We start from the raw sequence: 18,935 nt of genomic DNA on the forward strand, positions 1-18,935 counted from the left end.
TTTAATGATTTTATTATTCAAGTTGAAAAATATTTTTATCTGAGCACTCCCATCACTTACTAAAAATCTAGAAAAACTCGTGAGCCATTATCCGAGGTACCCGTGTTGTTGTGTACATGTATGTTTTTCAATTTATCAAAGTTAAGGAATAGACCACATAACAAGACACACATGGAATTGAGAATGCAGTGGAATTTAGACAAATTCCCTAAGGCTAATGTAAGCATGTGTTGACCAATTTTGGATTTCCTTTTTATGTTTTATGCAACTAATGAACTTGTATGTATTGTAGTCGAGTTTGGTGTCGATAAATCGACAGGTCGTGCTTAGTGAAGCCCGACTTTGCGCATGAGCAGGTTTCCCGCACTGAGACACTCACACAAGTCAAACCATGTAACTTTTCAGACGTATTGTCATTTTATATGTATTACCTGTGTGTCAGTTATGTCCAACATGCCAGCATTGAACATCTGCCATGTATGTATACATGCTTTGCATTAAAGAACATGTTACTATTTAGTCGCATTTTCATATATCCTCGCTTTGTAATTGCTTGAAATTTTAACACAGCAAGGATGTCAACTGTATAAATGACCAGATAAAACGAAACAAGTTGGAAATCCCACACTTTCTTTTAAACAACTTTGATCAGTGTTGATGTCAATAAAACACTGAAAAGGTTCCATGTGTATTGTTAATAAAACCCTTTTAAATTTACAGTGTTGACAACAAAACGGGACTTTCAATTTGGTGTGCAGTGTGAGCACAACCTATCAACGGAGAGGAAAACAAAATCAAACTTTGCTGCCCCAATCTCCCTCGTTATAATAATTTTATAACGGCATCTTTGTAAATAAGAAACTTAAGAATTACGCTAACAGAGTATTATTAATAGTTAAATATAAGACAGAAAACAAGATTATTAAGTAGCGAGATGATAGAGCATGTTCTTGGCTGAAAATTCCGTACATAGGCCTACGAGTACGAGTTTTCACCACGCAGAGATGGGTTATTTACTTATATTGTGTGGTAATTTGATACATGCTTAACCTTGAAAATAACATAAAAGCATATGCTTACCTTATTTCCATCTTCATATAATTTCTTTCCCTTTTTACGTCTGTTTTTTCCTCATAATCCACAATGCCATGTGCTCGCACCTGCCCCCAACCGACAAGAGCATTTTCGACAGCGATTTCGATAATACTCATAGTGCGCATGCGTAGAAATTTTATTTAGAGATTAAAATATCCTATATATAGATACTTTGGAAATCTTATTTACAATTTCATAGTAAGAAAACCTCTATATGATGTTTTTAAAATCAGGAATATATCAAAATCAACCAACATTAAACAATTTCAGTGGAAAGTGAACACAGCATAAGTCGGTGATTATGACGTCACATCAACGACCGATAATTTCGCGAATTTTTGAAGTACATTACATCAGTTTTCCACGGGACACCTTAACCACGCTGTGCATTCCTCGGAAAACTATGCTAATTCATGAATAGATTCTTGATCAATTTTAAATATGTATGAAGCTCCACTTTCATAAAAAACGATAGTAATCCTTTGATATTTTATATAGAATATGTATCCATACGATTATATTTTAAATTCGTTTTGCGTTGATTAGATCCTTCATCGAGTGGTTCAGAGCATGTAGACTGTTTACTTGGACAGTACGTTTAATTGTTAGCTTTTTCTTATCACGTTCTATCTGTCCATCTGTCTGTCTGTAAACTCACTTTCACATTTTCATATTGTTCAGAACCAATGGGTTAATTTCAAACAATCATGGTACAAATCATCCTTGGGTGAAGGAAATTCAAATTTGTTCAAATAAAGAGCCAACTCCCCTGGAAAGGGGAGATAATCACGAAAATTCAAAAGTATGGTGGGGTCATTTAAAACATCTTCTCAAGAAGTATTGGACAAAAAAGTTGAAATTGACTTTTAAACTTCGCGAGATAATGCAGATTCAAGTTTGTTATCATTGACCACAAAGGGTATGTTTGGACCACAATAGGGGATCAAAGTTCTTCAAGCAAATATTTAAAGCACATCTTTTAAAATCCTCTCAAGAATCGCTGGGTGAGAAAAGTTAAAATTTTCACACGAAAGCTTCCTGATATAGTGTAGATGATTCGAACTTTTTGAAGTCATGGCTCCAGAGGGTATGGTGGGGTAATGATAGGGCATCAAAGTTTTACATTTGATTACATAGGGTAAACCTTTTAAAATTATCTTTGCAGGAACCACATAAAGAAATGATAAAGTACATTGAAAATCGTTCAAGTCATAATTCTCATGTCCTCAAGATTGAGGTCACAATAAGGGATCAAAGTTATTCGTGGTAATATGTAGGGTAATCCTTTTAAGGTAACTCCAACCACATGTGACTTATTAACATTCATGGTTAAAAGTGGGAAACATTATTAATTTCAACTCAATACAGTTTAATTTACTTAATAACCAAAGAAAATGTGTATGTATATGGCCAGGGGTCCGTGTTTGCCCTACTATCTATGTTGTAATGTTATCTTCACCTTTCATGTTGCCACCTTTTGAAGGATGTCAGACATACATAAACAGAAGAATACGTCAACATCAGAAAATCACACATTTTCGTTAAACAGAATAATGAAAATAGATAAGAACTTGTTTAAATGACAAAATTTAACTAACAAGAGTTTGAAGTAAAACTGCTAATTCATAAATATGTATAGATTAATTGTGGATATCAGGGAAACCGATGTATAATAGACATCCAGTAGAGGAAATTCCAGCAAAGGAGTTATTGCCATTGACAACATTTTTAAAACCATAAATAATTGATTATCTATGGAGATTATAAACTTTTTCAGTATTAATAGTTTACCAGATTTGTTAGCATATCCAGTTAATAAAATTCCTTAGAAAGATATATTTCTACCATGTGCAAAGTTTAATTTATTAAGATGTTTGCAAAAAAACCTGTGACATCTCATAAGGATCGATCAACCTGAAGGTGGCTCAAGAAACGTTGAAAAAGTACAGTATCTTAGATCAGCACAAAATGATTTAATCCTGAAAGATAGACAGATGTAATATGTAAAATTACAATTTTGGAGAAAGAAGACGTGATTTTCAAAAAATCATTGCAACAAATAACAAAGACACCGCATATTTTGGATCTGTGTGTCAGTAACCCAATATCTTATCCATTGAGTTATGCAACCAAGTTAATCGATATTAGCAGATGTGTTGATGGTGAGACCTGAATACCAATCATTTTCTGTCAATCCTCCAGTCAGATTTTTAAAATATTCTTCTTTGATATCATATTTATGAGACAGCGATGGAAGAATATGAAATAAGGACTCAACTATGTGCCAGAAATCAAAGGTTTTGATAGAGGTGGATCTGTAGCTCTCCGATCTGTCGCAATATTTTTAGTGAGCTACAGTTCTGCAGCTAAGTCTTTCATATCATACAATGACCTTGCAACCTTTGTCTTACTCTAGAACAGCAAGGTCGTGTTAGTCAAATTTGTGTTTAGGCATATCTGTGTTATACTAATTCATTTTCAGTTATGGTGTGATCCTTTAAGGCTCAGTTGGGGCCGCAATGAATATGGGGTAATTTTTTTTCCATAGGAATAAAGATTGATAAACATTGTTTTAGAAATCGCAACAGCTGAAGAATGGCAGGGCAGGTTTACTCATGTGACCGATGTGGCCCACGGACCTCTTGTTGAGTGTGAAACTGTTGGAGGTTACACATGGGTAAAGAATGAAGTCTTGAAAACAATCAGGCCGTATATGATATAGTGTGCGTGGATGGGGTTGGTAGGGGTGGGGTTTGTTGTAACAAGTGTTTGGTAATTGTCGTTCATTTTGCCCTACACAATGAGTTGCTGAAGATGTAATGTTTTTGATCTGTCCACTGGTTCGTCTGTCAGTCCTGTTTTTTAGCGCCACTCCTCTGAAACTGCTCAAAAGAATTAGTTCTCAAGAAGCTTTTTGTTCATAAGGATTTTATGTGTAGATTTAGACATTTTGTTCTACAGGTATTTTATTATGGCGAGAAGAGGCCATGTTTGCTTACTTAATCTTTAATGTGAGAAAATATTTTGCAGGGTAGAAGGTACTGGAGATGTCTAGCTGATTGATGAGGATAACTTCCCCGAACCACTGACATAATTGGATATGAAAATCTCAACTGCTATAGAAAATGTCAGGTTTGTTAGTAAAAGTATGTAAATATTCATTTTTTCTTACTATGAAATGACTGGAGCATAATGTCAGCCCTTGTCATCAATCTGTACTTCTGTTGTTCCGTCATAATTCAGTTTACGTTCATCATCTCTACTAATGATGTACACATTCAATGAAATTTGGTATATAGATACATGTGAATATCCCAATCTGTTCTTTGACAGAGTTGTGTCCCTTAGACTTAGATAGTTTTAAATAATACATGGTTCCCACCCATTATACCCCCACAAACGAAGTTTGTTCAGAGCATATATATAGTACCGATAAACAGAATCAGGTACAGGGCTCATAGGGTTGATCAATGTTCGTTATATTCGTCTTTCATTCAGTTAAATCTTGGGTGTACTGTATATTCTATATTGATAAAGGAGTTGTGAACCTGCTAATTTAATTAAAAGTTTGTAATATCCAAGGAAGTTATGGATTTTTTAGGGACGGTGGTGTTACATGTTTCATATCATTGTCCGGAGAATATCTTAACAACTATTTGTTTTTCACACAAATTCACCATTTTCCATCATATAGAGTGTTCTACGGGGAGATTTGTCTACTAAGGACATTCCTTGTTATCAGACATTTGTAGACATTTTGAATTGATTGTAACTTGTTTAACGTTCCTAACAACTTCTCACTCATATAGAGACGTCGATTTATATTCTTTTATTTTTGAATAGGAATTTGAAAAATAAATAGATCATAAGAAGATACAGGTCGAGGTTTTTACGCATGATTTCAATGAGATGATATTTGACAGAGTTATGCCTCTTGGACTTGGAAAAGTTTAAACAATTTACAGTTTCAGTTCATTATCTTAATCATGCATGGATATTTTTAATTGAAGTTTTGGTATCTAAATATATCCTGAAAATATACAGGTCAAGTTTGTATTTGGTGGGGGTAGAACAAGTTTGGACTTTAGAAAATAACAATTAATGTCCTGCTTATTTGCTCTGTCAAACATATACATTCGAATTAAAGTTTTGGGTATGGGTTAGGTTGGATAACTTTTGACAGAGACATGACCCAGGATTGGGGCAATGTATCACTATGACACATTTAGTTCTTTTTCAAAAGCAGTATAATATCGGAGATAAAAGTTGGAGGACAGCAGATTCTTAAAATGTCAAAATAACAAATCTCAATAATGACGAAAACAGTGCCGTCAATGACTATCATTGATACCACAAAACTTTTTTTGTATAAGAAATGCATATAAGAAATATTAGAGCCCCATCACTCATTATTCAAATGTTATCAGCAAGACTAAAGTTTTGATTATCCCAATCGCATTGCTGTCAGATACTTCCCCAGTGTAAACCACCTTGTAGAATAGAGCGTTCGCCTTGCATGCGGAAGAGTGGGGTTCGAATGCTGGCTGCGACAGATCATAGTCGTTAAAACAGCCAGTGCCAGTTCCATCACAAAACTCTCGGCTTCAGGTGTGAATGTTACGGGTCCTCGGAGATAACCTTAAAAACGGATGTTCCGTGTCACAATAGGTGTGGCATGCTAGAAATAACCCGCACTGCTCAATCGCCGTAAGTGCCGAGCAAAGGCCTAAATTTGAAGCCTTTCATCGGTCTTGGTAACGTCTCCATATGAATGAATTTTTTTCGAAACGGATGGTAAACAAGTTGCAATTCTCCATTGTAATAGTTAGAGAACATCTGATTTTGATTAGATTGGGTATTCTTATAAATAGGTCAAACTCAAAGGTCACATTGATGAAAACTTTGATACTGAACGAAAGGTCATATTGTGACCTCCACCCTTCTTCCGGGGATCATGCTGTCATCAAATTTCAATCTGCACCTGGCCATATGTACTGTGACTATCAGCATGGATAGCTTAATGGCTAGAACACCTGGCTATATGTACTGTGACTATCAGCCTGGATAGCTCAATGGTTAGAGCACCTGACTATATGTACTGTGACTATCAACCTGGATAGCTCAATGGTTAAAGCACCTGACTAGTAATACAGGGATCTCGGGTTCGATTCCTGGTTCAGACAAACCATGGATATTGGTCTGAATAGCTCAGTGGTTAGATCACCTGACTATTAAATTAGTAATACACGGGTCTTAGGTTCAATTCCCGATCCGGACAATCCCTGGGTATTTGTCTGGGTAGCTCAGTGGGTAGATCACCTGACTAGTAATGGGATACATTGTTCACAGTGCAGTGCGAGTTATTTCCTCATGAATACAGGGGGTGAACGACAACTAATTGTGATCAAGTAATTACATCATTATTCAGTTGGCTTCCGAGGCGAGGTGCTCTTTCTGTCACTGGTAAGTTTAAAAGTGGATTTTCAGCGGCTCACAAACTTTTTTTCTGTTTATTCTTACACCGACAGCAAAGAGATCTGACGCATAAATATCTTCAAAAATTTATTTCCGTTTTTTGAACAGTGTCATTAAGTTTTGAAGACATATTGTTGACATTCTTATAAGAATGTAAATTAAATTAGTCCCTTTACTACGTTTAAAGAGAGTATATTTAATGCACATGTATATATGATGTAGGCAAAGTAAGTGTCACCGGCAATTGCAATTCTTCATGACACATGTGTATAAAGATATCAACTGCAAAAATAGATTCATCCTTAAAGCTGACATGAATTAATAAATACGTACACCTCTCTCATCTTATCCGCCATATTTCTCTCAGGTAGCCTAATTTACTCTACCCGTATATACCCCAAATGTGATTGTCACACCTGAGTGATTTTTCTAGGTGGACTCGACCAGTGCACATCTCCGATAGTAATATATAGGGAATGCGAAACAAATAAAATCACATTTTAAAACATTATGCTTTGCTCAAAATTACAAAATATTTATTGTATACCAATAGTGTAAGTAAACATAGTGGAGATAATAACAAAATAGCAAAGAAAGTCATCATCTCACTTTATTATATACCCATCAATATATCGTTCTTTGATCCTGTGGTTTTCTGATTACGTATCAGTATCCTCTGAAACTGATAACGTCACAATGACGTCACAATGCATCAACACAACGTTATTTGTGGAAAATCGCGTCTCGTGTGATCTGATGATCCACCCCTGTTGACTCGACGTGATCCGACTCTTCTGATAAGGTTACTGTAGTTATAATATATATGTCTCAGGTTGAAACAGCACGGTAAATATTTTGAAATAGTAGGGGTTTACTGCGATGGATTCATACTCCCCATCGAGGCCTCATCCAAAATGTGTAAACGCCTAAATCATGCGACTATTTGTGCGGGATCTACTGGGGTGAGAAAAAGAACGCACATCGGTGTGTTGTATTTATTCTACAGTCATATAAATAATCACAGTTACGGTATTTTGACGAATGTATTCAATACATACTTCCTTTTGGGGCCTGTAAATTGGTCAAAAATGTCACAATTTGTGTCTACAATCGCATTTAACTTCATGAGAAACCTTTGTCAAAATAATGCATGTTCTCAACAAAGCATGCACAAAAATTCGTATACAGCGCATCACTATTGGTTGCAATTACAATTGGTTGTCGTCCGTCGTCGGCATCCATCGTGCATTAACAATTGAACATTTTTAACTTCTTCTTGATAACTACCAGTCCAATTATTTTCCAATTTGGTATGAAGCATCATTGAGACAAGGAGGCATCAATTGTAAATTACAGGACACCAGCAGCTCTGGGGCCCTAGGGGCGAGGCAAAAACTGCCAAAAATTGACCAATTTAAAAAAAAAACTTTCTCAAGAACCCCCTCCCCAGTGAAAAATTAAATGCATAGTTATATAGAGCAGGAAGGCCTTCACCAAAATTGTAAATTTCATGATCCCCGAGATATGTGTTCTGAACCCAGGGCGGGGCCAAACTTAGTATATAGTGTTAATGTGTAAAACACTTAAATAGCATCTTCTTTAGTGGTATTGATACTAAATTGAAACTAAATCAATATTTAGAAAGAATATGTTGTCATTTACCGAAATTGTAAATTTGATGATCCCAGGGGTAGGGATATTGGTATCAGGGTGGGGCCAAAATAGTCAGTTGTTAAATGTGTGAACAATACACATATTTAACGTCTTCTTGATATTTATCAATCCGATTCTTTTGAAATTTGGTATGAAGCATCATTAGGAAAAGGGGGCATAAATTGTAAATTCCAGGACTCCAGCACCTCTGGGGCCCTAGAGATGGGACAAACACTGCCAAAAAATGACCACTTTTCAAAAATCCTCTCACCCCCCTCTTCTTGAAAAACTAAATGCATAGTGATGTAAAGCAGGAAGGCCTTTACCAAAATGGTTCTGACCCCAGGGCGGGGCAAAACTTGGTATATAGTGTTTATGTGTAAAACAAATAAATAACATCTTCTTTAGTGCTATTGATACTAAATTGAAACTAAATAGGTTTTTGGGAAAAAAAATAGGTAGTCATTAATCTAAATTGTAAATTTGATGATCCCAGGGGTAGAGGTTTTGGTATCAGGGTGGGACCAAATTGGTCAGTTATTATATTTGTGAACAATAGACATGTTTAACTTCTTCTGGATAACTTTCATTCCAATTTCTTTCAAATTTGGTATGAAACATATTTTGGACAAGGGGGACATAAATTGTAAATATCAAGTTTCCTGCACCCTTCGATCCTTAGGGCTGGGACAAAAACTGCCCCAAATGGATCAATATTAATAAAAATATTCTTCTCAAGCCCCCCCCCCAGTGATGATCTAAATACATAGCGATGTAGAGCAGGAAGGTCTCTACCAAATTTGTAAATTTCATGATCCGCTGAGTAGGAGTTTTGACCCCAGGATGGGACAAAAATTGCTACATAATGTGTAAAACACTTGAATAACATATTTTAGTGCTATTTATACTATATTGAAGTAAATGGTAAAGCAGGTAGACTTTTACCAAAATTGAAAATTTCATGATCTCAAGGGGGGGGGGGGGATTGTGGTATCAGGGTGGGACCATAAAGATCAGTTATCGAATGTGTGAACAATAAACATTTTCAATTTCTTCTTGATAACTATTGTTTCAATTCTTAATTTGGTAGGAAACATATGTGAAACAAGGGGAACTTAAATTGTAAACTTCAGGTATGCTGCACCCCTGTGTCCTTTGGGGAGGGACAAAAACTGCCCAAAATTGACTAATTTTTCAAAATCTTCTACTCTAGAACTGCCTATGTTTAAGAAAAACTAAATACATAGTGATATAGAGGAGGGAAGCCTTTACCAACATTGTGAATTTCATGATCCCCGGGGTAGGGGTCTGATCCTAGGGCGGGACCAAACTTGTTATATAATGTTAATGTGTAAAACTCATGAATAACATTTTCTTTAGTGCTATTTAGAATAAATTAAAACTAAATGGATTGAGCAGGTAGTCTTTTACCAAAATTGTAAATTTGATGATCGCCAGTGTAAAGGTTCTGACCACAGGGTGGGACCAAACTCTTCTTCAGAACTATCAGACCAATTTTAACCAAACTTGACACAAAGCATCCCTAGATAAAGGGGATTCATGATTATTCTAATAAATGACCACGTCCTTCTCCTAGGGAAGATAATAGTGAAACCGTTAAAATACATTGACAATTTTTAAAAATCTTCATCCCAGAACCATTGGGTCAATTTCAACCAAACTTGTCACAAACATTTATGGATGAAGGTATTTCAAGTTTGCTTAAATGAAGGGTCGTTCCCCTTTGCTAGGAGAGATAACAACATAATTTAAAATCGTCTCCAGAACCACTGTGCCACTTTCAATCAAACTTGGCACAAAACATCCGTGAGTGAAGGGAAGTCAAGTTTTTTTTTTTTTTCAAATGAAGGACTGCACTCTTATCTGAGGGGAGATAATGACGAATTTGTGAAAATACATTCACAACTTTTAAGAATCTTCTTCTACAGAACCACTGAGCCAATTTCAACAACAATTGGCACAAAACATCAACATGAAGGGTCACACTTTTTCCCAATGTCTGATACTAGCAAACTAGTGAATATGCATTGACAACATATAAACATATTCTTCTCCAGAATAACGCTGTCAATTTCGACCAATCTTGGAACAAATTATTCTAGTGTGAAGGTACTTGAAGTTTGTTCAAATGAAGGGACATGTCCCTTTTAAAGGGGAAATATTCACAAAAGTGCAGAAATTGGGTGGGGTCATTTAAAAGGCTTCTTCTCAAGAACCACTTGGCCAAAAGAGCCTGAAATTTACATGAAAGCTTCCGGCCAAAGTGCAGATTCAAATTTCTTAAAATGATGGCCTCGGGATAGGATAGGACCACATTAGGGGATCAAAGTTTTACATACAATACATAGGTAAAATGTTTTAAAATCTTCGTCCCAAGAACCGCTGGGCTAGGAAAGTATTAATTTACATGAAAGATCCCTGACATAGTTTAGATTCAAGTTTGTCAAAATCATGGTGGTAGGATTAGCCCACAATAGGGGATCAAAGTTTTACAAACAAATATATAGGGAAGATCTTCAAATATGGACCAAGGTGACTCAGATGAGCGATATGGCCAATGAACCTCCTGTTTAAATAGTAGTATTGAATTATATGAAATATCGACCTCTTGTGCCGTCCCTTCCTCCCCAAAAATTAGGATTTAGAGCTTAGGGTTTTGTCATTTTATTTATTTTCTTATTTACTTGAATTTTTATATAATTAGGAAAACAACTTATCCGACTGCCCCTTACCTCATTTTCAAGAAACGGTGTTGCATACCTGATTGAATTGGTATTGTTATGTGCTTTTTAGCTCACCTGAACCTTCGGTTCAAGTGAGCTTTTTTGATCATATTTTGTCCGTCGTCCGTCCGTCTGTAAACTTTTCACATTTTTGACTTTTTCTCCAGAACCACTGGACAAATTTCAGCCAAACTTGGCCAAAAAGTATCCTTGGGTGAACGACGTTCAAGTTTGTTTAAATGAAAGGACATGACCTTTTCAAAGGGGGAATAATCACAGAAATGCAAAAATAGTGTGGGGTCATTTAATAATCTTCTTCTCAAGAACCACTGGGCCAGAAGAGCTGAAATTTACCTGAAAGCTTTCTGACATAGTGCAGATTCACGTTTGTTCAAATCATTGCCCCGGGGGTAGGATGGGACCACAAGGGGGGGGGGGGTGTCAAAATTTTTACATACAAATATATAGGGAAAAACTTTTAAAATCTTCTTATCCAGAACCACTGAGTCAGAAAAGCTGATTTTTAACATGAAAACTTTCTGAGATAGTGCAGATTCAAGTTCGTTCAAATCACACGGGGGGATCAAAGTTTTACATACAAATATATAGGGAAAAACTTTAAAAGTCTTCTTCTTAAGAACCACTAAGCCAGGAAAACTGACATTTACATGAAAGCTCCCTGATATAAGGCAGATTCAAGTTTGTTCAAATCATGGGCCCCGGGGGTTGGATGGGGCCACAATAGGGTATCAAAGTTTCACATACAAATGTATAAGAAAAATCTTCTTCTCAAGAACCACTGAGCCAGAAAAGCTGATTTTTACATGAAAACTTTCTGACATAGTGCAGATTCAAGTTTGTTCAAATCATGGCCCCAGGGGGTAGGATGGGACCACACGTTGGGGGGGGGGTCAAAGTTTTACATACAAATATAGGGAACATCTTTAAAAATCTTCTTCTCAAGAACCATTGAGCCAAAGAAGTTGACATTTACATGAAAGCTTTCCGACGTAGTGTAGATTCAAGTTTGCAAAAACCGTGGCTTCCAGGGGTAGTTGGGGCTATAATAGGGACTAAGGTTTTACATGCAAATATATATGGAAAATCGTCAGATATGGGCCAATGTGACTCAGGTGAGCGATGTGGCCCATGGGCCTCTTGTATTCCCAGGTGTCTGTTAATATTTCACAGATTACTTGTGAAATTGTTGATTCTATGACTTAGACAGAATTAAACATCAACTATCCCTAAATTTGACGAAATGTGCGTTCTCCACCTCTGTATCGTTAACTTGTTAAAAATCAGCATGAAGTTTGTACCATAAGCTTTTCTATACACTGTTGATGCTATTTTATCTGAACCTTGGGATCGCATCGATAAGCACGCCCCTACTTCTGGTATAAGAGCAGTAACTGCAAAAATGTAGTCTGTTGGTTGATTGATTGATGTTTTCCGCCACACTCAACAATTTTTCAGTTATCTGGTGGCGCCCAGTTTTTATTGGTGGAAGAGAGAACTCAGGTAGAATATACCTGGGAAGAGACCACCGACCTTCCGAAAGTAAACTAGGAAACTTTCTCACTTACTGGCGCGAGCGGGATTCGAACCTGACAGAGGTGAGAGGCCGTGTGATTTTGAGCGCGATGCTCTATCCACTGGGCCACGGAGCACCCCCCCAAAAAAAAAATGAAAAGAGAGTTGAGTTTGACTCCTGGTCCAGTCAAACCATGAATATCAGCCCGGGTAGATATTTAGAACTCTTGGCTTCTTATTCAGGGACCTCGTATTTGATTTCTTGTCCAATCAATCAATGGATGTTAGCTTGGATAGTTCAATGGTTAGAACCTGACTACTAATACAGGACTGTCAGGTTAGAACACCTGACTACTAATATAGGGCTGTCTTGTTAAAACACCTGACTACTAATCAATCAATGGATGTTAGCTTGGATAGTTCAATGGTTAGAACCTGACTACTAAAACAGGGCTGTCTGGTTAGAACACCTGACTATTAATACAGGGATGTCTGGTTAGAACACCTGACTACTAATACAGGGCTGTCTGGTTAGAACATCTGACTACTAATACAGGGCTGTCTGGTTAGAACATCTGACTACTAATACAGGGCTGTCTGGTTAGAACACCTGAATACTAATATAGGGCTGTATGTTTAGAACATCTGACTACTAATACAGGGCTGTCTGGTTAGAACACCTGACTACTAATACAGGGATGTCTGGTTAGAACACCTGACTATTAATACAGGGCTGTCTGGTTGAAACACCTGACTACTAATACAGGGCTGTCTGGTTAGAACACCTGACTACTAATACAGGGTTGTCTGGTTAGAACACCTGACTACTAATACAGGGCTGTCTGGTTTGATTCCAGGTTAAGCAATAAATTTTCTCCTTCCCATTACATTTACATATTTATATATATTTATGACTATTCTTGTTAATTCAGTTTGACATGATAACACTTTATCTGTGTTTGCTTTGTAGGATGGTGGATATTTAAAAACCTGTTGTGACGCTATTGATGGTAAACAGAAGACTGTGACCTTGGATCTGAAGATATGTGATAAAGACCGGACGTTTGGGGTCACTATCTGTTACAGTACTACTAATGCAAGGTGAAGATAACGAACAGTGATCAATCTCATAACCCCTACAAGCAATACAAATTAGATAGTTGGGCAAACACGGACCCTGGACACACCAGAGGTGGGATCAGGGGCCCGTTTTACAAAACAACTTACGACAAAGTCGCAAGTCTTAAATTGTAATACACAGTTATTACTTTAAGTGAATAAAGTAAAACTTTTCCGAGGCTTAATTTTCAACATTTTAAAGAAATATTTTGCATTTGCAGTGAATGACCTTACAATAAACCGGAAAATTCCAGTATGTAAAGTTTGTCGTAAGTTCTTTTGTAAAACGCGCCCCAGGTGCCTAGGAGGAGTAAGCATCCCCTGTTGACCGGTCACACCCGCTGTGAGCCCCATATCCTGATCAGGTAAACGGAGTTATCCGCAGTCAAAATCAGTGTGCCAAGAACGGCTTAACGATCGGTATGAAACACGTCAGACAGCATTTGACCCAATGCGAGGTTGTATTGACGAACTATATCGTTATAACGACCATATAATTTACGAAATGCTGACTTCAATCGAGACTGTTGAAATCCCTGTACCATCAACTTGTTTGTCAGTAGCTTACCTCGATTTAAAAACTGACTATACCCAGAACAAGCTCTTGCATATCGAATCAGTTGAGATATATAAACACTATATGCAGGTGATAATGGAATATTGCTACATAAATGTGGGAAGTTGACGACGGAGAAGCTGAAATCATCCCGTTTGTCATACAGTTGAGTTGTTAGTTTGCCGTTAATGTCTAATCTAAGTAAGTACTCAGTAATAATGTAAAACTGAACTCTGTATCATGTTTATCTAATATACACATCAAAAACATATATGCATATTGAAAGATAAGATAAACAGACTAAATAATATTCAAGTATTAGTAACACAGTCAAATTTGTCCACAGAAGATTGCATTTAGATAATTAGTAACACAGTCAAATTAGTTCACAAAAGATTGCATATAGATAATTAGTAACACAGTCAAATTAGTCCACAAAAGATTGTATAGAGATAACTAGTACACAGTCAAATTAGTCCACAAAAGATTGTATATAGATAACTAGTAGCACAGTCAAATTAGTCCATAAAAGATTGTATATAGATAACTAGTAGCACAGTCAAATTAGTCCACAAAAGTTTGTATATAGATAGATAATTAGTAACACAGTCAAATTAGTCAAGAAAACATTGTATATAGATAGATAATTAGTAACACAGTCAAACATTGTATATAGATAACTAGTAGCACAGTCAAATTAGTCCACAAAAGATTGTATATAGATAACTAGTAACACTGTCCACAAAAGATTGTATAGAGATAACTAGTAACACGGTCAAATTAGTGCACAACAAATTGTATATAGATAGATAACTAGTAACACAGTCAAACTAGTCCACAAAAAGATTGTATAGAGATACTTTTAACACAGTCAAATTAGTTAAACTCACACACAAGTACATTACACATCACAAACAAAGGGCTGTTATAAACACAAGCTGTAATTAACAAGGAACTGTAATCAACATAGGACTGTAATGTACCCAGGACTGTAATTAACACAGGGCTGTAATTAACATGGAACTGTAATTAGCAAGAAGTTGTAATCAACACACTAATGTAAATAACAATGCAGAGATGTGTAATTAACAACGTTTTGATAGATGTAATTAACGCTGTAGAGATGTGTAATTGACACTGTAGAGCTGTGTAGTTAACACTGTAGAGCTGTGTAGTTAACACTGTAGAGCTGTGTAGTTAACACTGTGTAGACATGTGAAATTAACACTGTGTTTATAGATATTGGATTTTCTTCACTTTAGCAGTGTAATACTCGGCCACAAAGAGGTTGTCTCTGATGTCCACACATAAACCCCATGGATGGCGTAAATCACAGTGAATGTAACGGAGGAACTGTCCGTCCTGATCTAGGATGTGGATAACGTTATTGTTACAGTCTGCTATCAGGATGTGACTCTGGCTGTCTGTAGTGATGCCGACTGGTTCAAATGATTGCTCGGTATTAGAGGGATGACCAGTGTATCTAAATCGGAGTTTTCCTGACTGATTGACCACCACTACTGCTCCAATGTCAGCCACACAGATATCCAGGTTCCTATTCTCACTGATGTATTTAGTGTAACCAGAGGAATAGAGAGGACGACCCTGATCATCAAACTGAATGCTTTGTTTCTCTGTGGAGCCGGAGTAACGCACGACTTTGGATTGTTTGTAATCATCACTGTCCATGGTAACCAGTAGGTCGTTACCCGCAGTACAACAGACATTGAGAGGTTCCCACCCCTGTAGTGTGATCACGGTCTGTATCTTTTTATTCTTAATTAAGTTCACGGTGTTATTATGATAGTCGGTATAAACAAGATCTCCGTCCCGCGTCACTGCTATACCCCACGGTGCATTCCCTGACTTGGTTTGTATTGATGTCAGTAGTTTACTCTGGAGGTTGAGCAGCTTCATGGTTTCGTTCTCCCCACGTGTCCAGACTTGATCTTCACTGAGACAGCTAACACTGACTAGTTCTCTATACCCAGTGTCTATGGTGGCGGTGAGGCGCGGCTCATCAAGCAGTGGTTTGACTGGAGGAGACGATACAGCTTCTGCTGACTTCATTGTGTCGCCATGTTCTGTGTTAATGGATAATGGCGACAGGGAACCAAACATTTCATCGAGCTGATCTTTTTTTATTTTCTGAGGAGTAAAACTCGGCAATGTAGCTCGAACTTTAGGCGGTAATGTTCTAAATTCGGAATTCCTAGATTTGTAAGTAGAGGTTAAGGAGACATCATTTGATTTTAGGATTGATCTCAAGTCGGACATGATCTGCTTGAGTTCCGCCATTTTCTGTGTGATTTTATCTGTATTTTTATTCAGGGTAGATAGGTGTTTGTTTTTCATCTCCTGAATGGCAGATTTCCGCTGATTGACAATGACGGTGATCTCCCGGTGTAAGATTTCACCTTCTTGCTCGGCAGCTGTTGTCAATTTCCCGTAATTTGTTTCTATTTCGGCTTTTTCAGTTTGGACATTGGACGCCATTTCTTTATATTGCGGGTAAATTCTGGTTTCGAGTTCCTCTAAATCTTTTTGCAAACTTTGTGTTTTGGAGTTGAGTTTATCCAGAAATTCTGATAACTTGTGACCTTTGTGTTTACCGGAGGAGACACAGGTAATACAGACAGGAATGTCACAGTCCTCACAGTAATGTTTACAGAGGTCATTGGCGTGTTTCGGACATTTCGGGTAGTTAGGAGTAGACTTTCTTTGTAAAAAGGGCATAACATGGTGTTGTTTAGTGGAATCGGAGAGGTGCTCCCCAACACAGGCCTTACATAGATTTATATTACAAACTTCACATCGACTCTGTAGGGGGACAGTTTCACAGAGGTCACACAGTAGGATTTCCTGAGCACTGCGCCGGGGATGCATTTCTGACGCCGGGATCACAGAAACACTTTACTGTCAATAAAAATTGGGATATTGATAAAATATTCCAACAGGTTAAAACAAATTACCAGGTAGAATTACTGTATGATATAAAACAGTGCGATCATTAATTTTAATATTTCAAATGACATTTAAGTACAAGGCATCGCTATAACCCCCCCCCCCCCCGAATTATAATTGATCAGCCGTACCTCATTGACGATAGAAGTATCGATATTATTGACACCACAATGGCAGAATTCGTATATCTAATTTTGTCTAACCTGAAAATCCAACATGGCCTCCCTGTTCTTTCGACCTTCCGTCTAGTCCCGTGATTAAATAACTGTTCGGCCTGTATGCATTATTTATGTGTTATCGCCTGTTTAGATAGTTTAAAGTTTGTTTGACTGGTTCATGTTGGGTAACTATGTCAACATTTACGTCAGAAGACTGAATTTCCTTTCATCAAAAGTAGAATTAAATCGAATGTGTATATAATGAATATTTTTATTGTACGCCGTTTATATTGAAATTCAACCCTGTGGGTCACGAATAGTCTTACCTTACAGGTACATCAAACTATCTATTACCTTATTGTCATCATATACCTCATATTGTGTAACTTCATTATATACCAAACATGTTTAGTGAATAAATAAATCAATTGAGAATTTTACTATGCAAAGAGTGGATGGGAGAGGGGGGGAGGGGGGGGGGGGGGTAATAGGATATATCATCTCGGCTCTCCAATTAATAAATAAAATTTGTTGGATCTATATTTATTTCGGTTAACTTTTGTCGGTTTCTTGGCCATAGAGGAAGCACTAAACTACGGAAGATAGAAGGTGATAGGTGCCAGGGTATAGAAGTAACATTCATTTAACTGGTGACCATCACTTCATTTATTTGGCGACCGCCACTTAATTTAACCGGCGGCTGCCACTCATTAATTGGTTTAACTGGACGCCGCCACTTGATTTATATGGCGACCACCACTTAATTTTTATGGCGGCCGCCATTTATTCAATTCTTCTCTCTTTCTTTCTCAAAATGAAAGGGATGCTATCCCTGTAATCTCCCTTTTCATACTTAGTAATGTGTATGTGATATACAATAAAGAGCATTGTTGTTTTTAATTATGTTGTATATAAATGCTCACGATATCAAATTTTGACAGATTCGCACAAGAGCAAACCTTTATATGTACTTAACGTACCAACGTATTAGGCACGTAAAACCAGGGGGCTGACCCTCCACATTTTTTATGACAATCATTTCTGTTATTTTCATATGGCAACTAAGTTATTTTCACATGTGAAATAGGATTGAATGGCGAATTGCCCCCACGCCACTCTTTTAGTGGTAATAATAAATTGTTGAAATGTAATGATGAATGAACTGGCAAATTGAAGGACGAAGGAGTACAATTTAGGAGTACGAAGTTTGGGGAAAAGAGACATTTTAGTTCCTTTTCTGCTTGTAACAGAACAACATTTGTAGAAGACAATTTCTCCCTGGCTGGCCCTACACTTTGAAAAACGATGTTACCTGTTATGTATTTACTGTAGATTACTCACCTGTGTACAGGTAAACAATAGGTAAATTTTCTGTCTTTTTTTTTTGGAAGTGCAAGTGATGCTTGCGTAATGCGACCTCTGGTGAGATGATGGCATGAAATAACGTTACTAATGATTTGTGTATTAATATGATTATTTTTTTTCTGTTGTAGATTGAGTTGAGTGGAATAATGAACCTCCAGATATCTAGGTACATTCACACGTGTATGATTAAACTTGTGCTGCACTCACGCATGCGAGCTTATTCTATATTACGTGTTCGAGTCTTACTTCCAGAATATTTTCTTGAACTAGTGA

General features: G+C 37.0%; 1 protein-coding gene across 1 annotated transcript; it reads right to left on the reverse strand.

Annotated features, from left to right (window-relative positions):
• Positions 1–14,423: 14,423 nt before the first annotated feature.
• Positions 14,424–17,061, reverse strand: LOC130049855 (E3 ubiquitin-protein ligase TRIM71-like). Its single transcript, XM_056148045.1, has one exon. The coding sequence runs from the start codon at positions 17,059–17,061 to the stop codon at positions 15,409–15,411; it is 1,653 nt and encodes a 550-aa protein (XP_056004020.1). The 3' UTR covers positions 14,424–15,408.
• Between the last annotated feature and the right edge of the window lie 1,874 nt (positions 17,062–18,935).

This window comes from Ostrea edulis, chromosome 8 (assembly GCF_947568905.1).
Source record: "Ostrea edulis chromosome 8, xbOstEdul1.1, whole genome shotgun sequence".
Classification (NCBI taxonomy): domain Eukaryota; kingdom Metazoa; phylum Mollusca; class Bivalvia; order Ostreida; family Ostreidae; genus Ostrea; species Ostrea edulis.